The sequence below is a fragment of the Aquarana catesbeiana genome, linkage group LG10 (genome assembly GCF_042186555.1).
Source record: "Aquarana catesbeiana isolate 2022-GZ linkage group LG10, ASM4218655v1, whole genome shotgun sequence".
NCBI lineage: Eukaryota > Metazoa > Chordata > Amphibia > Anura > Ranidae > Aquarana > Aquarana catesbeiana.
The window spans coordinates 180,265,388-180,287,913 of NC_133333.1; the positions used below are offsets into that span (position 1 = coordinate 180,265,388).

General features: G+C 46.0%; 1 protein-coding gene across 3 annotated transcripts in view; it reads right to left on the minus strand.

Annotated features, from left to right (window-relative positions):
- The window catches only part of H6PD (hexose-6-phosphate dehydrogenase/glucose 1-dehydrogenase), a 42,311-nt gene extending 21,493 nt beyond the window's left edge, over positions 1–20,818 (minus strand). Inside the window, exons 1-2 of one of the 3 annotated variants that reach the window (XM_073603018.1) lie at positions 20,698–20,818; positions 2,108–2,736 (exon numbers count right to left, since the gene is read on the minus strand). In XM_073603018.1, the coding sequence (XP_073459119.1) occupies positions 2,108–2,736; positions 20,698–20,818 (750 nt within the window). Of the gene's footprint in view, positions 1–2,107; positions 2,751–9,706; positions 9,822–20,697 lie in introns of those variants that run through there. The other 2 variants (XM_073603017.1, XM_073603016.1) reach the window with 2 other exon arrangements.
- Positions 20,819–22,526: the final 1,708 nt, after the last annotated feature.

Sequence of the window (22,526 nt, forward strand, 5' to 3'; positions counted from 1 at the left end):
AGCTGAACCCGTCCAGATGAGCAAAACATCATCGATATACCTCTGCCACAAAGAAATGTGGCGGAGGTATTTTGAGGCGTTGTCATCTGAAAATAAAGGCTCTCTCCCATCCCCCCAGGTACAGGTTGGCATACGATTGGGCACAAGATGTCCCCATTGCAACCCCCTGCACTTGGAGGTAGGTGGAGCCATTAAAGAGGAAGATATTGGTGGTTAAAATATGTTCCAACAATGTAGTGACGAAGTGGCAAAGTTTCCAATTTTTTCTATCTTGCTCTCTCATAAAGCCAGAAATAACCTCTATGCCCTTCTTGTGAGGAATACTGAAGTACAGGGCCTCAATATCTATTGCTGCCAAGATAGTCCCTGAAGGTACAGTAAGTCCCTCGATGACCTTAAGTAGTTCTAGCGTGTCCTTTAGATATGAGGGTAAACACATTACATGGGGACGTAGCTGACTGTCTACGTATTTACTAGCAGTCTCTGTGTGACACCCAATCCCCGATACTATTGGGCGCCCTGGGAGGTTCTCAATATTTTTGTGAACTTTTGGGATAGAGTAGAAAGTTGGCATTATCGGCCATTTTATTTCTAGGTATTCCAGCAGGTCCTTGTCAATAAGGGCCTGCTGGTATGCCTGGGTGATGATGGATTTATACTGAGTCCTAGCTTCCACAAGTTTGTCAATAGGGATTAGCTGATCCCATTCCCGATTAGTAAGAATTTTTTCGCACATTTCAGTGTATTTATCTCTGTCCTTCACCACCACATTCCCACCCTTGTCAGATGGTTTAACTATGATTTGATTGTTTTGAATGATGTTCATTAGTGCCCCATGTTGAGCTTGCAATAGGTTGTCCTCAATGTATCGTGGGAACAAAAAGTTTTCAATTTGCTTTCTGGTCTGTTGGAGGAATGCCCAAGCAGCCGGGCGTGTCTGCAGGTTGGGGAATTTTTGAGGGAGAAGTGTCTCTCTCCTACGCTTTCCCTTTTTATCCATTACTAAGGATTTGGAGATACTTGTCTGTTTCTGGAAACTGTCCAACAACATATCTATATACATGATTGGATGTCATGCCCATCACTTAGTTGTGAACCATGATAATTGGTTACTAATCGTTGATTGGAGACCTATGTCTCTGCTTTAGAAATAAGAATGCATACAGCTGCAGGCTGCTCCATTTTCCTGCACAGGGAAACCATGCCTGATAACTTTAATCTGCAGGTGTGCTTAGCTGATTCACAGACATAGAATACCAGTTAGTCATGCAAATATATATATATAATTTTTTTTTTCAAAATTTTTCTTGAAAAACATATGGACTTTTTTTTCTTAAAGCTTGTGTGCTTATACTTTGAAGAAGCTGGAGCAGTGGTATTAATCTGTCCATGCATGGAACAAAATTCGGCTGGTTCAGTAGGAACTGGCCAAATTTCGATCCTTGTTTGGGCAGGCTGATTGTACCCAAGTCGAGCCATCGAATTTTTGGCATGCGATCACTGCCAGCGGCTATAGCTGCTAGCAGTAGTCGTGTTCTGCCAGCTGGAAAGGCTCCCCGGTCCCCCCCCCCACCGGCAGAAAATTGATTAATTGGTATTATATTAATGATATGTTCTATGTAACCTAGATGAAACCATAGATGCATGCAGTGCCTTGAAGAAGCAGGAATCTGCGAAACATGTCAGCCCCTCTGCATATCCAAGCATCTTGTTTCATGTATTAAGTATCAATTCATGGTCTAAATGCTTTATGACTATGTGATGATTTTTTATCTGCTATGTAATAAATAAATTTAACATTTTCTCAAACCATACTCTGGTGTATATGTGCTCACCTTGGTAACAGGCATTTATACCTCCAATTCAAATCTCATTGTCTTTGAGGGAGCAGTGTCTCTCTCCTACTCTCTTTTTAGACATCCAATCATGGTAATCGTGTGAAGTTGGTTTATAAACAAACCTGCTATTTGTAGCTTTCACTTTGCCTGTGCAGTGATTGCACAGAGAAAATTCACTCTGACAGCTGTAACATGCATACCAACAATGCTAAATTTGTTTTGGGTAATTAGGCTATACCCACCTCTGGTTATAAAATGGTTAGTCTTACCTGTTTTCCTAGATAATGATCTACCCGATAGATCTCTTCTTCTTGGAAAAAGGTTTGCATAACACTGGCCAGCTGCTTAGCAGACTCATAGTCATGCCCAAAGGGCTTCTCCAACACCACACGTAGCCATGCTCCAGGGGGAGGACGGCAGCTGGCATTGATGTTCTGAGCAATATTGGCATAAGCAAATGGAGGGACTGACAAATAGAAAAGCCTCCCAGCTTCATGAAGGTTTTCTTCAGCTAGTGAAATAAGGATGTCCTGGTGCAATGCTGTATAGTTCTCAGCCGTCTTCAATTGCCTGTAACGAGTGAGCCTCAGAAACTGGTCCTTCAAAAGTGCACACCTGTCAGCCTCAACATTGGCTGGACAGCTCAGAGACTTGAGTGAATTGAACATTATCGCCTCTGCTTTTTCTGGAGGTGTCAGCGCAGCTCCGTGAAAACTGAAGGTGTGGCCCCTTGGGACTTCATTCAGATAGAGCTGGAAGAGTCCCTGCCATAGGTATTTTTTAGCCAAGTCACCAGTAGCACCAAGAAGAATAACCGATATGTGTCCTTTTTCTTTGCAGGTGACAGCAACTGCGCCAACCAGGAGTATGCAACACAGAGTCCTCCACTGCATCATGGCTGGAACTTTCAGGCTGGAAAAAGAAAATGTTGTTAAAAAGTTTGCCATTACAAATATTGTGCTAAAAAATTCACAGGGCATTATAAAATATAAGGCACCATTCAGCTTCTTGCTGAAGTTGGCTATAGGTAGGAAGATGCTTCTGACCCATGGAAGAGACTGTGGGTGAGATTTACTAAAACTGGAGCACTCAGAATATGGTGGTAATTAGGGATGAGCCGAACACCCCCCTGTTCGGTTCGCACCAGAACATGCGAACAGGAAAAAAGTTTGTTCGAACATGCGAACACCGTTAAAGTCTATGGGACACGAACATGAATAATCAAAAGTGCTAATTTTAAAGGCTTATATGCAAGTTATTGTCATAAAAAGTGTTTGGGGACCTGGGTCCTGCCCCAGGGGACATGGATCAATGCAAAAAAAAGTTTTAAAAACGGCCGTTTTTTTCAGGAGCAGTGATTTTAATAATGCTTAAAGTCAAACAATAAAAGTGTAATATCCCTTTAAATTTCGTACCTGGGGGTGTCTATAGTATGCCTGTAAAGGGGCGCATGTTTCCTGTGTTTAGAACAGTCTGACAGCAAAATGACATTTTGAAGGAAAAAACTCATTTAAAACTACCCGCGGCTATTGCATTGCCGACAATACACATAGAAGTTCATTGATAAAAACGGCATGGGAATTCCCCAAAGGGGAACCCCGAACCAAAATTAAAAAAAAAAAATGACGTGGGAGTCCTCCTAAATTCCATACCAGGCCCTTCAGGTCTGGTATGGATATTAAGGGGAACCCCGGCCAAAATAAAAAAAAAAAAATGACGTGGGGTTCCCCCTAAATTCCATACCAGACCCTTCAGGTCTGGTATGGATTTTAAGGGGAACCCCGCGCCAAAAAAAAAAAAAAAAAACGGCGTGGGGTCCCCCCAAAAATCCATACCAGACCCTTATCCGAGCACGCAACCTGGCAGGCCGCAGGAAAAGAGGGGGGGACGAGAGTGCGGCCCCCCCTCCCTCCTGAACCGTACCAGGCCACATGCCCTCAACATTGGGAGGGTGCTTTGGGGTAGCCCCCCAAAACACCTTCTCCCCATGTTGATGAGGACAAGGGCCTCATCCCCACAACCCTGGCCGGTGGTTGTGGGGGTCTGCGGGCGGGGGGCTTATCGGAATCTGGAAGCCCCCTTTAACAAGGTGACCCCCAGATCCCGGCCCCCCCCCCTGTGTGAAATGGTAAGGGGGTACATAAGTACCCCTACCATTTCACGAAAAAAGTGTCAAAAATGTTAAAAATGACAAGAGACAGTTTTTGACAATTCCTTTATTTAAATGCTTCTTCTTTCTTCTATCTTCCTTCATCTTCTGGTTCTTCTGGCTCTTCTGGTTCTTCTGGTTCTTCCTCCGGCGTTCTCGTCCAGCATCTCCTCCGCGGCGTCTTCTGTCTTCTTCTCCTCGGGCCGCTCCGCACCCATGGCATGGGGGGAGGCTCCCGCTCTTCTCTTCTTCTCTTCTTCTCTTCTTCTCCGGGCCGCTCCGCAATCCATGCTGGCATGGAGGGAGGCTCCCGCTGTGTGACGGCGCTCCTCGTCTGACAGTTCTTAAATAACGGGGGGGGGGGGGCGGGGCCACCCGGTGACCCCGCCCCCCCCCCGTTATTTAAGAACTGTCAGACGAGGAGCGCCGTCACACAGCGGGAGCCTCCCTCCATGCCAGCATGGATTGCGGAGCGGCCCGGAGAAGAAAATGAAGAAGAGAAGAAGAGAAGAAAAGAAGAAGAGAAGAGCGGGAGCCTCCCCCCCATGCCATGGGTGCGGAGCGGCCCGAGGAGAAGAAGATAGAAGACGCCGCGGAGGAGATGCTGGACGAGAACGCCGGAGGAAGAACCAGAAGAGCCAGAAGAGCCAGAAGATGAAGGAAGATAGAAGAAGAATTTAAATAAAGGAATTGTCAAAAACTGTCTCTTGTCATTTTTAACATTTTTGACACTTTTTTCGTGAAATGGTAGGGGTACTTATGTACCCCCTTACCATTTCACACAGGGGGGGGGGGGCGGGATCTGGGGGTCACCTTGTTAAAGGGGGCTTCCAGATTCCGATAAGCCCCCCGCCCGCAGACCCCCACAACCACCGGCCAGGGTTGTGGGGATGAGGCCCTTGTCCTCATCAACATGGGGACAAGGTGTTTTGGGGGGCTACCCCAAAGCACCCTCCCAATGTTGAGGGCATGTGGCCTGGTACGGTTCAGGAGGGAGGGGGGGCCGCACTCTCGTCCCCCCCTCTTTTCCTGTGGCCTGCCAGGTTGCGTGCTCGGATAAGGGTCTGGTATGGATTTTTGGGGGGACCCCACGCTGTTTTTTTTTTTTTTTTTGGCGCGGGGTTCCCCTTAATATCCATACCAGACCTGAAGGGCCTGGTATGGAATTTAGGGGGACCCCCACGTCATTTTTTTTTTTTAATTTTGGTTCGGGGTTCCCCTTTGGGGAATTCCCATGCCGTATTTATCAATGAACTTCTATGTGTATTGTCGGCAATGCAATAGCCGCGGGTAGTTTTAAATGAGGTTTTTTCTTTCAAAATGTCATTTTGCTGTCAGACTGTTCTAAACACAGGAAACATGCGCCCCTTTACAGGCACACTATAGACACCCCCCAGGTACGAAATTTAAAGGGATATTACACTTTTATTGATTGACTTTAAGCATTATTAAAATCACTGCTCCTGAAAAAACAGCCGTTTTTAAAACTTTTTTTTGCATTGATCCATGTCCCCTGGGGCAGGACCCAGGTCCCCAAACACTTTTTATGACAATCACTTGCATATTAGCCTTTAAAATTAGCACTTTTGATTTCTCCCATAGACTTTTAAAGGGTGTTCCGCGGCATTCGAATTTGCCGCGAACACCCCAAATTGTTCGCTGTTCGGTGAACTTGCGAACAGCCAATGTTCGAGTCGAACATGAGTTCGACTCGAACTCGAAGCTCATCCCTAGTGGTAATCAACTTCAAAAAGGCCCCTTTCAAAAGATCGGACCAATCGGGTCCGCCTGAAAAACTGACCAGACCACCCAATGTCCTCTATGAGGCGGCAGATGTTACCGAACATGTGTCGGCTGACACCTGCCAGGCATCCGATCTGACAAAATCTGCTGAAAATAGAAGTATGGCAATACGTTCGCCATCCGTCCAGCGGATCGGATGACAATCGGACGGAAACGGACATGCAATCCGTTTCCATCCAACCGTCCCATAAAGGAGAGCGGTCTGTGTCCGCTCTGCATAGCGGAGCGGACACAGAACTGTCATCTGCCTGCTCAGCGGGGATCAGCGGAGAGATCCCCTGCTGAGCAGGCGGATTCCGCTTGGACGGGTCCGCCCCATGTGAAAGGGGCCTAACTTCAGCAATAAAACCTGGAAGCTGATTGGTTTCTATGAAGAGCTGCACCAGATTTTGCACCATGTAGTTTTAGTAAATAACCCCCCTCTGTCTGTAGTCTGATGTACTGGCACAGTGTGTGCAGTGTTTACATTTTTCAAGTTTTTTTTACGTTTTTTGAAAAGCTTTTTTCATTTTGGGTAGTGTGTGGAAGTTTTCAAACCTCTTTAGGTCTTATTGCTGTCTGTAACTATGGACTCTAGGACAAGAAATCAGGGGAATAAGTGCACCAGAGACAGGAGGACACAGCAACAAAAGGCCCCACCATACTAAAAAATTGTTTTTGTTGTGATCTCTATTCTCATCGGACAGATCTCCCATTACTGCCTCTGCCCTAGTCATCATAGCAGGAAGCAATCTGAAATCTCCAATGGGGACAGAGGCAGCAAAAAAAAAAAAAAAAAAAACCTGGAGGATGTAATGAAAAAAAAAAAAAAAAGGATGGCTAGGGGGCTGTCCTAGCCTAGCAAGGTCACACAGATTTTCTAACAACTAGGAAAATTTCTGAGCACTAATGGATTATGACAGTCATAATCCTGTGTTATTGCTTTCTAGGGGAACATTAAAAAAAAGGCCAATCCTTGCCCAAATATTGTAGTGAAGATAAGACTGGGCCATTTGTGACCACAATTCGAGCCATGGGTCACTGGTGCTTTTGTTGCTAGCAACCCATTTCCACACATTTCTCCTTTGCTGGCTGGATGAAGGAGTTGTTTTGTCGCTGGAAAGTGACATACTGCTCAGTTTTCTTCATTGAGGAAGTGACAACTCGCTTATCTGGTCACCAAAACAGTGAACTAGGCAAGCATGTTCTTAATCTTTAGCACTCAAGCCAGTGACAGGAACCCAAGTGTGCCACAGGCCTACAAAAGAGAACAACACATATAGTGCACAATTAACTTGCCAGAGTGTGACAACTCTTCATCCCCCTTCACTGCTGCCCTGGAAGGAAGCTTTGAAGTCCTGGCTGCACATATGCAGATGAGTCCCTGAGTAAGAGAGATTAGTAGACGTACGCTACTAATTGGAGGGAAGAGCTGCCTTTTCCTCCACGACCACCTATCAGATTAACAATGCACCAAAACATGATGCGAAATGAAATTCCAAATAGGACTTAAACTGACATTATTCTGTTAGAGATAAACTCACATGTAGGCTTATTTAAAACACAGTAAATACATTGATACTATAAAAAACATAGTGGCAACTGGCAGCCAGTCAAAGTGAGTTTTAAAATTAGATAGCCAGAAGATTAATTCTCACAGGTAACAATGTGTTAATGTGGTGTACTGTTCATCTTACTAAACATACTTTAGGTCATAAAAAGGAAAAAAAACAGTAAACAAGTATAATAGTAGTATAAATCTGTTGTCTACAGAGTTCTTTTTACAGTGAGGCCCTCTTCTCCAGATAGCAGACAAAAACTGCTGCTGAAACGTCCAACTAAATATAAAATCCAAGTAAAGTCCCACTCCATATGTTCAATGATCTCTACCAACCACACCAGGTAATCACCAACTCCTAAAGACAGCACACACACACAGGTTGGTCTACCTAGTAGTAGTTGGTCCCATTCAACTAGACTTGTCCTGTAATGTTGAAGACTCTCACTAACTTATCCAGGTAATTTCTTTGGTTCTTGGGTTCTTTTTTCAGGCCATTAGAACTTAAGAAGAAGTACAGCCAAAGCTTGTTTGGCTGTACTTTTCCTGTGGATCACAGGAGTGCAGTTCATTCTGCACTTCTGTGACCCATTTTCAGCAGACGGTGGGCTGAAGCCCATTGTTGACTGACGCCACAGTGCCGGACAAGATCGTGACAATGGAGTCGGGATCCACCCACATGCCTGGGCCAGCACCTAACTCAGCCTCTCAGCAAGTCACCGAGAGCCGATGCCGGTCGCTCCTGACCCCTTCACAGCAAAGCGCTCAGCATAGCGCGGGGGGGCAGAGCTGTGAGAACCGAGCGACTGGCAGTGTTTGATCGCTCGGTTCTTTTGCCGCATACACGCGATCGGATTTTCCGACAACAAAACCGTGAATTTTTTTCCTAAGGATGTTGGGTCAAACTTGTCTTGCATACACACAGTCACACAAATGTTGGCCAAAAATTCCGAACGTGAGAACGCGGTGACGTACAACGCATACGACAAGCCGAGAAAGAGGAAGTTCAATAGCCAGTGCTGCTCCTTCTGTTTGATTCAGAGCATGCGTGAATTTTTATGCAATGGACTTGTGTACACACGATCGGACTTTCCGACAAGTTTTGTTGCCGGAAAATTTGAGAATCTGCTATCAAACGTTTCTTGACGGAAATTTCGACAGCAAATGTTCGATGGAGCATACACACGGTCGTACTTTCCGACAACAAGCTCACATCGGACATTTCCCGCCGGAAAATCCGACCATGTGTACGCAGCTTTAGTGTTAGAGGCGCCTGGGTAGCTTTAATAGGGGTTCCCTAAGACTGGTGTCTTGTCGAATACTGTCCCCCATCCGATAGTGTCCGCCCTGTACTGCGCAGGCACAGTACAGAGGACAAACGAGAGCCGAAAGTCTCCGAAGTTCAACAGCTGATCGTCAGCTGTACACGGCGCCTGCGCTTTTATTCTTACCCTGTGTCCAGGTTCATTCCCTACTATCCAAGTGGACATAGAGTAAGAATAAATAGATGCCGAGCGCAGCGAGGCTGTGCCCGAAGCGTGGCGAGCGAAGCGAGCCCGCGAGGGGCCCTCTTACACAGCCATCACTAATAAGTGCCCAAGCGCCGTGTACAGCTGATGGTCAGCTGAACAACTTCGGACACTTTCGGCATCTCCTTCTCCTCCGTACTGCTCAGGCGCTGCGCCTGCGCAGTACGGGGCGGACACTATCTGATAGGAGGACAGTTCTCGTCAGAACACCGGAAAGTTATTTCAAGGGTTCCACTGTGTTGGAAAGGTTGAGGAAGGCAGTATTAGAACAAGTCCAGGTATATGTGGCAAACTACTACTAGCTATACCATGACCTGAAAAAATTTGAATATTCTCAGACACACAGTTTTGATTTATAGCACCCATGTAAGAGTCCTTGAACCACTTCTTGGCTTCGCATATTGTTACGCTACTCTGTGGAGAGCAACAACAAAGAGTAGAGTACCGTTACCCTATTCTTGTTGCTCTCCACAGAAGCCCCATATCTCTTGTCAGCATTGGCCGCTCTCTTACCTGCTGATGGGTCCTTCCCTCTGAGAAAACAGGGTGATGGTATGAAAAGCCAAGAAGCAGATTCATTTAACTTTTTTTGCCATCTAGCCAATCTCCAGTTTCATCTGTGTACACCAATTTCGGTTTCTGCAATTATTGTTCTAGAAGTATTATTGTTGCCACCAAATATGCCTGAACCATGCCTGATTTCTGTGTGCTGTGTAAACACCTGCTGGACCTCACAGAAGTGCATGTAACGTGACACTGACAGAAAATTAAGGACACATTTGGTGTTCATCATTTAACCTGAATGGGGTTCTTTAAATCCTCAGCAATACAAAGCAGCATGCACACCTACCTTTTTGCAAAGGGCTGACCGGGTTCCCCCTGCAGAGCTCTGTTTGTGCACAAGGCTGGTGCAATGAGCAAGCAGCAGTGAACCTACAAAACTAGTAGGTCAATGATCCCTCCCCTGTTAAATGTTAACGATTACACAAGAAAATTGTTGTGCAAGGATCACACAGAAAATCTTTTCCTGGCAGTGAGAGTTTAGATATTCCAAGCACTCTCACTATCCTGCAGCAATTCTCTATAGAAATATCTCAGCTTGTTGAAACCTTATGGATAAGCTCTGCAAACAGAAAGGAGATATCAGATGCCAGTGTAGTCTTTACTGGAATTCTAAAGAAGGCCAAACAAAACACTACAATTAACAAACCACTTCTTGGGACACATAAGCTGACTATAAGCCCAGGTTCACATTAGTGCGAACAAAGACATCACATGTAATTCGCACCCGCACTGCGGTGCCGATCGCATGCAATGTCTATGCAATGCGAGTTCAGCCATACAGTTGTATGGCTGAACTCGCATTGGATTCACACGAAAATAGTGCAGGGACTTTTTTGCCCTGCACTAGAATCGGATTGCATGGGTGTTCTAACCTATGCGATCCGATTCCTGTGCGAGTTCACAGTTCGTACTGCGATCAGAACTGATCTGGGGGTGTCATTAACAACGTATTGACACCCGCAGCTGTTCGCAGAGGGCAGTGTGAACTGCCTGCGGGGGAGATATAATCGATTCTGTTCCCGCATCGCATCTGTGTGAACCTAGGCTGAGTAATGCAACATACACACGGTCGGACTTTTCGACCGGACTGGTCCGACTGACTTTCCGATGGACTTTTACATAGTTACATAGTAGGCGAGGTTGAAAAAAGACACAAGTCCATCAAGTCCAACCTATCACCGGGTGATGTTGACCACGCCCCCTTATGATGTCACAGTTCCAGCATGCCCAGGGACTGTGACGTTATAAAGGGGGCGGGGTCACCGCCTATATAAGTCATCATTGCGCACCACTCACACACCATCACAGCGGGAGCGAGCGTTGTGTCAACATCGGAAGAAGAGAAGAGGGAAGAAGATGACGCAGAAGTCCGGGCCACCGCTAGCAAAAGAGCGGCAGAAGATAGCGGAGGACCCGGCAGAAGAACCAGACACCGGGAGAAGAGGTCGAACACCGGGAGAAGAACCGGACAACGGGAGAAGAGGCCGGAGAGCGCGGCGAAGTCGGAAGAAGACTCCCGAAGTCGGAAGAAGACCCTTGGAGCTGTCTAATAAATTACTTTAAGAACCTGTCTAGTGTGTATTTTTAATTGACACTTTTTCCCTAGGTGAATGGGTAGGGGTACGATGTACCCCATACTCATTCACATAGGGTGGGGGGCCGGGATCTGGGGGCCTCCTTATTAAATGGGGGTCCTGGATTCCGATAAGCTCCCCGCACGCAGACCCCGACAACCAATGGCCAGGGTTGTCGGGAAGAGGGTGCCCCCCTCCCCCAAAGCACCCACCCCCCATGTTGAGGGCATGCAGCCTGGTACGGTTCAGGATGGGGGGGCACTCGCTCGTCCCCACCCCCTTTCCTGACCGGCCGGGCTGCGTGCTCGGACAGGGGTCTGGTATGGATTTTGAGGGGGACCCCACTCCGTTTTTTTAGCGTAGGGGGTTCCCCTAAAATCCATACCAGACCTAAGGGACATCGTCGCCTCGCGCTCGCCGCAATAGGAAAATTTTTTCTCCTATTGCAGCGAGCGCGAGATGCAGCACTCTGCCCTTGCGTCGTATCTGGTCCGTCGGACCAGCATCTAGACGAATAGGCTTTGTGTTAGGAACTGAGTCTGGTGGAGTTACGACATAAAGATTTGAAGCAGGCTTCAAATCTAAAGTCCGTCGGATTTCCGACCGAAACGGTCCGTCGGAAGTCCGATGCAGACCACACACGGTCAGATTGTCCTCCGGATTCGGTCCGTCGGACCAGTCCGGACGGAAAGTCCGCCCATGTGTACACGGCATAAGGCCCTTTTCACACGGGCTTTCCGATCAGGTCCGCCTGTCAGTTTTTCAAGCGGACCTGATCGAAGCCTCCAATCACTCCTATGGAGCAGCAGATGTCAGCGGTGACATGTCCGCTGACACCCACTGCTATCCGATCCAATCCTGTCCGTGAAATCCAGATGGATGGTGACCCTATTTTCCACCCATCTGAAGGATCGGATGAAAACGGACAGGCAATCCGATCTCCCCGTGGAGGAGAGCGGTGCTCTGACAGGTCTGTCTCTGCACAGTGAGCTGAGACTGGCCTGTTATGCGCCTGCTCAGCAAATTAATCCCCCGCTGAGCAAAGCGGAGTCCATCGGGTGGACCGCCCGTGTGAAAGAGCCCAAACATTTGTTTTCTGAAACCAACAATTAGGCTAGCCAGGTGGTGGGACTTTACCCTTTCTCATACTACAATAAATATCAATTTTTTTTTTTTTCTCCAAGACCCCTTTTACACATATGGATCGTTCGTCCATTTCTCATCCATCCATTGACAGATGAAAAATGGTCAATGCATTCCTATGGAAAAACGGATGATCATCTATTTTCATCTGTTTTCTTGAATGGATGAAAGCTCTATTTTTCATCCGTTAAAAAAAAACGGATCGGACAAAAAACGAACGTAAAACGGTGGAAATGTCCATTTTTGCATGAAAAAATTACTCTGGAACTCTAGCAAAAAAAAAAAAAACAGATGAAACACTGATGTAAACGTCATTCATTTTTTCTTTATAAAAAAAGTGACTGAACTGATCAAACGAACGATCCACATGTGTGAACAGAGCCCAAAAAGGCTTCTTTCACATGACCATTCAGACCAGGTCCGCCTGTCAGTTTTTCAGGCATACCCGATTAGATGGTCTATTCACTTCATGGACTGGTGGATGTAAACAGGCTGGTGTCCGTTTACACCAGCCAACATCCAATTTGAGCCGCTAAAAATAAACAGAAGGGGATCTGTCTCTGCGGATCGGAGGGCAGTTGAGTGTAACCGGATAGCGGAGTCTGTTTACACCCGGCTGTCCATAGAGCCAAGTGGGCACTGTTATGGGTTCACTCTGCAGAAACTAAGCAGACATGGACCTGTCATCCACCTGCTCTGCTCAGCAGGGGACAGATCTCCTGCTCATCAAAACTGAGTCTGCCCCCTGTGAAAGGGGCCTTAGATTGGCAACCACCATCCCGATCATCATAGATTAGAAAATGTCTGTGTGCTATAATGAGATCTTCCAACAGCCTCTACATAGCTTAGTCCTAGTCAATCATCACATTTGCCCATTGATTTGGCACAGCATTGGGCAACATATGAGCATTCCAAGTTAAAGAGAAACTCTGGACACAAAAACCTCACATAAATATATTTATTAAAGAGGAACTGCAGTCTGCTCACATAATTTGTAATAAAAACATCTTAGCCATTCTGAAGCTTCCCTCCAACCACTTTGCATATTATTTTATATATACAGTGATTCTGTACTTGCCAAACATGCTATACAAGTCTGGCTGCAACCACTTTAACTGTGGGCAGCTGAAGCTGCTGCCTGTTCACTTCCTGGATTTACAGCGGCACACCTGCAGCTCTCATTGGCCCTCTTATGACTCATCCCCTATCCCTTCCTGGCAATCTCATATATATATATATATATATATATATATATATATATATATATATATATATATATATATATATATATATATATATATATATATATATATATAGATAGATAGATAGATAGATATAGATAGAGAGAGAGCTGTGCATGATGTCATAAGCCTAGGCTAATGACCAGACAAGAAGCAGGAAGTGGGCTGTATAAGGTATTTACTGGCAGAAAAAAAATGTTTTACTATCCAAAGTTAAAAAAAACAACAAGGGCACAAGATTTAATAGATTGAAAAAAATTACTGAAGTTCCGCTTTAATAACCAAAAAGGATATATGTCCACTTTGTGTGGACCAGACACCTCTGCAAACCCACATATTACCATATAAAAGTAACCGTAACATCATTACTCTGCTGTACATAGTCTGTGCAGAGAATAGATCTGTGGGAGGGACCCAACAGGCTCCACCCACTACAGGCTACCTACAGAAAACTACAGGAGGGGGTGGAAACAAGACCAGTCACCCTGCACAAGGACAGAGAGCAGCCATGACTGGTCTTTATTATAGGAAGTTCCCGCACAAAATCACAAAAGCTTCACACTGGATTACTGTACAGATCTGGAAGAAATAAAGCATGCAAGAATACACATTCCTCTTACATTAACACAATATTTGCTTATCCGGGAATTCAGATTTTGTTGCCTTATTTTAGATGTGTGAGGTGTATTAACAATATATGAAAATGAAAACATGCAGTCTTAAAACTACAGGTGGTGAAATAGGTGCTCATTCTTGACAAAGTGAGAACGTCAGGCTCAACATGCATCAAGATTTTCCAGCAAGCTGGAAAATCCCACACAGACATGCTTGTCACATTAGGAAAATTGGGACAATGGCTTAACAGCTAGATCGTGGATAACTTTTTCTTATAATGGTACCCAAAGGAGTATATCCCTATACTGTCAGCACCTGGGAGGCCTGTAGGACACCATAGACATTAGAAGACCTTTCTCTGGGGTTAAAGGAGTGACCGTATAGAATTCTCTTGAGTTGCACTGTATGGACTTTGCCAATTGAGTACATGGAATACGTTTTTAATTACAGAAATGTGTAAACCTATGTACCTTTCAAGCAGGGAAAAGATTGTTTTCCCAATGTTCAACTGCTATTCTACTGCCTTACACACTATAGAAATGTAACCTATTTCAGCAAGGCTAGCAATAATATGTCAAGGAAGGTGAGCAATCAAAAATGTGACATTAATTACCGACAATTTCCACCATGGGTAAAGATCTCTACCACCACCATCAAGGTTTCCATGTTTCACTACAGGAGCAGCACATTCACAGTGTCAGAGGTCAGTTGAAATATTTGTCCTCGACTAGAATACTCAAGTGGTCCAAGGTCCAAAACTCTCCAACTAATGCATCTAAAAAGGTCACACACACATTACAATCTGATTACACAATCTCTGTGTACAAAGCATTGATATGGAGATACCCACATTTCTATTCTGATAGTGATAGTGACTGATTTGATCACTTTTGAGTCACAAAGGAACTCAAAATTCAGGTAAAGCAGTCATATCACAGGTTCACCTGTAAAAAAAAAAAAAAAAAAAAAAAAAAAGCCAAAGAAAAACCTGCACATCCCTTAGTAAAAGCACCACCAATGCAGGGTGACTGAGCCCTCTATCCCCCTTAAAAGGTGATATCACTGTCCAAACAACTGATTGGTCATTTATTCACATACCAGCCTGTATCTACCACAGCCCAAACTGGAATAGGCTAGTCTCACATCAGAGCTGCTTCCATGAGGCGTTTGTCTGAACTTTTTTTTATCTTAATGCATTCTATGCAGCTAAGGCCTCGTGCACACTGGACGTTTTTGACGTTTTCAGCAGCTGTATTTGGCTGTAGACGTTTTTTTTTCTACAGTCATTAAACTCTCCATCATGTTATCCTATGTGTCCATGCACACATAGGCTGTTATCAGCAGTTATGGGCAGAAACGTTTTTGAGCAGTAAAAAAACCCCAAAACTAGTGGGTTTTGAGAGACGTTTTTCAGCTGTAAAAACGCTCTAACGCTGATATATGTCGATAAACGCTCAAAAACGTCACTCACCAGCGTTTAACGTTTTTGATCCATTGAAAAAAAAAAAATTTAATAAAAAACGCTAAAAAACGCTAACGCAGAAAAACGCTAAAAACCACTAATAAACTAAGAACCGCTATTGCAAAAACGCTAAAAAAAGTTGAAAAAAAAGTTAAAAAGCTCACTGCAAAGCTACTGGCGTTTTTTATAACGTTATTTTAATATCCAGTGTGCATGAGGCCTAATACTTACCTGAGCCCTAGAGCTGCATGATTCTGGCCAAAATGAGAATAACGATTTTTTTTTTGCTAAGGATAAAAAGATCATGATTCTCGCAACGTAAAACCTTTCACATTATACAAAAAAAAAAAAATTGGGCTAACTTTACTGGTTAGTTTTTTTTTTTTTTAATTCATTAAAGTAATTTTTTCCAAAAAAATTGCATTTAAAAGACTGCTGCGCAAATACAGTGTGACATAAAATATTGCAACAACCACCATTTTAGTCTCTAGGGTCTCTACTAAAATAATATATAATGTTTGGTGGTTTTAAGTAACTTTCTACCAAAAAAAAAAAAATGATTTTAACTTGAAACCGACAAATGTTAGAAAAAGGTTTAAAGCGGATTTCCACACAAAAATGGAACTTCCGCTTTTCGGAACCCTCCCCCCCCTCCAGTGTCACATTTGGCACCTTTCAGGGGGGAGGGGGGTGCAGATACCTGTCTAAGACAGGTATTCGCACCCACTTCCGGCATAGACTCCCATGGGAGTCTATGCCTCTTCCTGTCAGTCCGCACTGTCTCCTGGGAAACACACAGCTCCCAGGAGATAGCGGGGACCAGTTACGATGCGCAGCGCGACTCGCGCATGCGCAGTAGGGAACCGGGAAGTGAAGCCGCAACGCTTCACTTCCTGATTCCCTCACCTAGGATGGCGGCGGCAGCTGCCGAGAACCGAGCGGGTTCTCGGCGTCGCCTGCCGACATCGCTGGACCCTGGGACAGGTAAGTGGCCATGTATTAAAAGTCAGCAGCTGCAGTATTTGTAGCTGCTGGCTTTTAATATTTTTTTTTTTTTGGCGGTTTAGGTGGACCTCCGCTTTAAGTGGTTAAACTTTCCTCATTTACACACAAAGTCTATTGCTTTGACAAATTGTTACAATGTTTATACTTAAGTTCCACTGCTAAAGAATGTTGTGATTCTTGGCAGACTGCCCAGTTTTTGTTATCCTTTCTTTTGATGGCTGTGGCTTCAGAAGAGCAGAGAGAATTCTTTGCATAGAGAGAATGGTGAAACGCTTTTGTCAAGATCGCAATCGGGAAAAAAATTGCGATAACGATTATTGACAATTAATCGTGCACCTCTACTGAGCCCCATCCCTGTCCACGAGTCTCGACAGTTGGAGACTCTCCTTCCTGATTGGCTGAGACACAGCAGTAGCGTTATTGGCTCCCGCTGCTGTCAATCAAAGCCAGCCAATCAGGAGAGATAGGGGCGGGGCTGGGTCAGGGCAACATATCTGAATGGACATACAGAGTTGTGACTAGGCTCCGGTGCCCCCACAGCAAGCTGCTATCGAATAAATACCCAAAAAGAACTTAAACTATCACGTGACCGTGATACAAAATTTAGGCTCATATTTAAACCTTGGATTGCCTCAGACGTTAACCCATTCCTATCATTAGTACAGTGACAGTATATATGATTAGCACTGATCACTTGATTAGTATCACTGGAGATGCCAGTGGCAGTTAGCCAGTTCCTATAAAGTGTCAAGTTAGTGTCAGATTTCCCACCGTACTATCACAGTCCCACTATTGGGCTCCGTTTCCACTAGTGCTGCTTGTCATGCAACTTTGGACACAAAGTCACAGCCCATTGATTTCAATAGCACCTGTTCCAATCTATGCGCCCTAAAGTGGATGTAAACCCGATTGATGAAATTTGAGCTGGGCACATATATCTGCAGTGTTTTGTAATCTCTCTTCAAAGCACTTAGTCCAGTATTTGTCTGCCACTCAGTTCTTCTGTTCTCAGCCTGATAACTCCTGAGAAGTTCTCCATCACATATGATAAAAGTAGCCTGAGTTTTGTGTTGGGGAGGATGCTATAAATAGATTAGCAGAGCCCTGAACTATTCAACATCAGCTCTGAAAGTCTCTACCTATGAGGAGAGGGGTGTGTGCCTTTCCTCCAATCAGCTGTCTTGGCTGTATGCCCAGAAATCACTGCAGTGTTGAACAGGAAGAGAAAATCTCATAACACAATCTGAACGTTGTAAACAGTATATAAGGCTAAATACAGCAGATATACATGTAAAACTTACGTAGGGAGATTTGTTTCATCCCTGTCCATCATCTGAGGCTGTTCACTTCACTGGGTATATGTGAGGGTTTACATCCACTTTAAAGTTGCAGCGACTTTGAAAAGGTTCCTCCACTACTTTGATGCGACTTTGATCCAGAAAGTGGAAACGTAGCCTAAGTCGCTCATCACTGCCACTACTACTATATATATAAAAATTTAAAAAAATATTCCAGTATATATCTAATAGTTTGTAGTCGCCATAACTTTTACACAAACCAATCAATTTGTTATAAAAACATCTTTGCCATTCTGAAGCTTCCCAAAGTACTAGAGCCAGAAGAGGGACAACATAACAGTCAATATTTCCAGCATGAGGTCAGCAATGGCAGACCTGGTATTTGTCTAACGTCTTGGTGCATTATCTGCAGTGATCTTTTGCAGTCTCAGGTAACATGGCCTCAGTCTCTGACTGTCTCCTATAACATGATGCCTGTTTCCTACACACCTGTAGCAGGTCCAGAATCTCCAATTATTTCCTCTAGTCAAGTCTACAGTCTATTAGGGCTCATTTGCACTTTCTGAAGCTTGACCCTTGTTTGGTCGAGCAGTTGTGGGTTACAGCACAGCCTTAATGACTTAAATGAGTCGCACTCGACAGATCCTATCACCTGTCGAGCGCAACAGGGGGTGTAATTTCTGCCCTGCTGTGAAACAAAGCGTTGTGGCCATGGCCTGTGTACACCCCCAGGCACTGCAGCAAAAATGTGGCTTATTCGTGGTTTTACCGCCCTCTCCACAAATTGCAAGTGTAAACGAGCCTTTACAGTCTTCTGCAGCATTACATATAATGATGATGTGCAGCTCCTTGGTGACATCAGGGTCCGCAGCTGAACCCCTTATACTTTGTAATTTGACAACCGCGGATCTAATGGAAGGTTCACTGTACCTGTAACCTCTGTCGGTGCAAACATTTACAATCCTATACCTAATAAATGCGCAGATTCTACCATTTTCTATTGGCTAACGAGTTTTGTTACATAGGTGCTACAGTGACTTCCCAGATCAGTAATATCTGGGCCAAGGACATTAGTGATCCAGTACTGATAATTGTATTTTTGCTGCTATTGCACTATAAGTGGAAGGCTTGCTGATATTTTACATACAAATGGCTTTTCAAAGCAGCTCCCTTATATGTACAGTGCATTCAGAAAGTATTCAGACCTCCTACACCTTTGTTATGTTGCAGCCCGATACTAGTTATTTAAATTCATTTTTTCCTCATTAATCTACACTCAGTACCCCTAAGAACCACTTGGTGCTGAGTCCACTTAGTGTCTAGGATTGGACACTGCGTGCTGTGGCACTCGTGTCCAGGCTTGGGCACTGCGCGCGGCAGCACTCACGTCCAGGCATGGGCGCTGCGGCACTTGCGTCCAGGCTTGGGTGCTGCGCGCGGCGGCATTTCGCGTCCAGGCTTAGGTGCTGGGGCACTCGCGTCCAGGCTTGGGCGCTCCGGCACTCGCGTCCAGGCTTGGGCGCTGCGGCACTCGCGTCCAGGCTTCGGAGCTGCGGCACTCGCGTCCAGGCTTGGGCGCTCCGGCACTCGCGTCCAGGCTTGGGCGCTCCGGCACTCGCGTCCAGGCTTGGGCGCTCCGGCACTCGCGTCCAGGCTTGGGCGCTCCGGCACTCGCGTCCAGGCTTGGGCGCTCCGGCACTCGCGTCCAGGCTTGGGCGCTCCGGCACTCGCGTCCAGGCTTGGGCGCTCCGGCACTCGCGTCCAGGCTTGGGAGCTGCGGCACTTGCGTCCAGGCTTGGGAGCTGCACGCAGCGGTACTCACGTCCAGGCTCGGGCGCAGCGGCACTAGCATCCAGGATTAGACACTGCGCGCGGCGGCACTCGCATCCAGGCTTGGACGATGCAGCGCCACTCGCGTCCAAGATTAGACGCTGCAGCGCCACTCGCGTCCAGGCTTGGGCAGGCCGGCACCCGCGTCCAGGATTGGGCGCTGCGCGCGCCGGCACCCGTGTCCAGGATTGGGCGCTGCGCGCGCCGGCAATCGCGTCCAGGATTGGGCGTTGCAGCGCCACTCGCGTCCAGGATTAGACGCTGCAGTGCCACTCGCGTCCAGGATTGGGCGCTGCGTGCGCCGGCACCTGCGTCCAGGATTGGGCGCTGCAGCGCCACTCGCGTCTAGGATTAGACACTGCAGCGCCACTCGCGTCCAGGATTGGGCGCTGTGCGCGCCGGCACTCGCTTCCAGGATTGGGCGATGCGGCGCCACTCGCGTCCAGGATTGGACGCTGCGCGCGGCACTCGTGTCCAGGATTGGACACTGCGTGCGGCACTCGCGTCCAGGATTGGACGCTGCGCGCGGCACTCGCGTCCAGGATTGGGCGCTGCAGCGGCACCCGCGTCCAGGATTGGAAGCTGCGCGCGGCACTCGCGTCCAGGATTGGACGCTGCGCGCGGCACTCGCGTCCAGGATTGGGCGCTGCAGCGGCACCCGCGTCCAGGATTGGACGCTGCAGCGGCACCCGCGTCCAGGATTGGATGCTGCAGCGGTGTCCCCTTTGCGCATAAAAACTACAGAATTTAAATAAAATTAGCTAATCACTCTATGAGGCCAAGCACATTCTCACTGTGTTAAAGTGTCACCCCAGCCTAGGAGAGGACTTCAGAGACCCCCCCACACCACTCAGGGGCGCTAAGCTGTTCATTTAATGACTTCTCCTGTCCTGATAGGAGGACAATTGCAGCAAAGCTGAACCAATATTGGAGCTCTCTACCCCCCTCCCCCCAGTGTAAACAAAGACTAACCATATGTACTAAGCTCCCTCTCCTCTACATTACACAGAAATGCTGCAGCACGACCTGCTTCTACCTCACCCCATCCATCCCCTCCCCCCTCGTACACGGAGCTAGCCCGGTGAAAGGACACGAGGGGTCATACAGACCTGGCGAAACAGCGCCCCCTGCAGACACAATCACCTCATACACGGCAGGTCTGTGTCTTCCTCCCCATGTAATATGACGGATGTTGTCTTCCGGGAGAGGCAGGAAGTAAAGAAGGGACATGGAGGTCACGTTTCCTGTTTATTGCAGGGCTCCTCCATTAACAAGGAGGATGTGTGTTAGAAGTCAGGGGTGTTCTGTAGTTGTGACAACATATGCAGGAACACAGAATTAGAAAGAACACTTCACACTTTTTCCTAAAATCTTCTAATCCATACACCTACGTTAACCCCTTGTCTGCCGGGGCTGTTTTTTTACTTTATGTTAAAAAGTATTGTAAACCCCCCAGAAGTTTATATGAACTGAAAGCAGAGAGCCTAGAGCAGTGATGGTGAACTTTGGCACTCCACATCTTTTGGAACTACATTTCCCATGATGCTCATGCACTCTGCAGTGTAGGTGAGCATCATGGGAAATGTAGTTTCAAAACAGCTGGGGTGCCAAGGTTCACCATCACTGGCCTAGAGAATAAAATAGTGGTTGCATTAGTTGCACTAAAAATGAATTTTAGTGCAAACACAATCTTATACCCTATTTTTTTGTAAAATATAAAAGTAGGGGTTACGTGGAGTAAAAAGATACAAAAAATGTGAAGTCTTAAAATTGTGCAAAATACAAAACCTTTGTATATTGTATGGACCCTGACCAGGTCTCTTGGGCTGGAGCACCCCTCCCCCTCTTCATTATCTCTTATTATTAGTGGCCACCATTGCATAGGAGGAATCCCTTCAGTTCTCCCACATAGAGGAGTTTATCTCCCATAGTGGAGACACAGGTACTTTCATTCTATTACTAGTGTAGGACCCACTAATTCTGGGTACTTTGTCGCAGTAAGTGGGCTTAGCACTATATATGACCATATAGTGTGACCAAACCCCCGTATTTTTGAATATGTTTAGGTGTTTTTTTAACTAGCCTTGCAGGATAAATGTCATTTTTGTATGTGTGCACTGCAATCTGTTTTGTCTTAAAATTGTGAACGCACATGGAATCACAAAAAACTATGATACCCAAAATTCTCCATAGGCAACACTTTTAAAGTCTTTAGAGATCTTCAATTTAGAGTTACGTACACATGCCCACCTTACGCTTCACTTTTTATATGGGGTGATGCTTTAAAACTTTTTTTTTATATATAACTTTTTTACACTATTGAATTTTTTTTTTTTTTACCTTATTGTTATCACAAGGGGGCTACCAAATCCCCTGTATGAAAGCAGAGGCATGTGACAGGTCCTCTTTATAGAGACATTGGAGGTCTATTCAAATCCAGATTGTGTGTTTGGCTATAGTAGTCGAGGAATGACAGCTGTGACTTCGGATGTGACATAATACACAACACTTCTAGGGTCAGTAGTTGCAGGAGAGATCAGGAAGTGAATGTTGAAATGCAAGGCAAAGGGATCAGGTGGCTCTCAAGAGCCCTTCGCTGGCTCTTAAAGCTAATTTCTTTATCGTACATCATGGGACACAAAGCCTTAAGTAATAACTTAATGGGTTATAACCACCTTCAGGTGATGGACACTGGCACATCCTAAACAGGAAGTTGCCTCCCTATATAACCCCTCCTCCTACCAGGAGTAAATCAGTTTTTTTGCCAGTGTCGGTCACGAGTGAAGATGTGCTCTGAAAGAGCTCCAAGCTGGAGGGATCCATGCTGGATTTAAACAGCCTCCATAGACCAGATCCATCCAAAGTGCCATTAAGGCCAAGCTGGTTTGTACCCGGGCCTCGCTTAAGAAGAACGAGGTTTTGCCTGTAATGCCTCTCC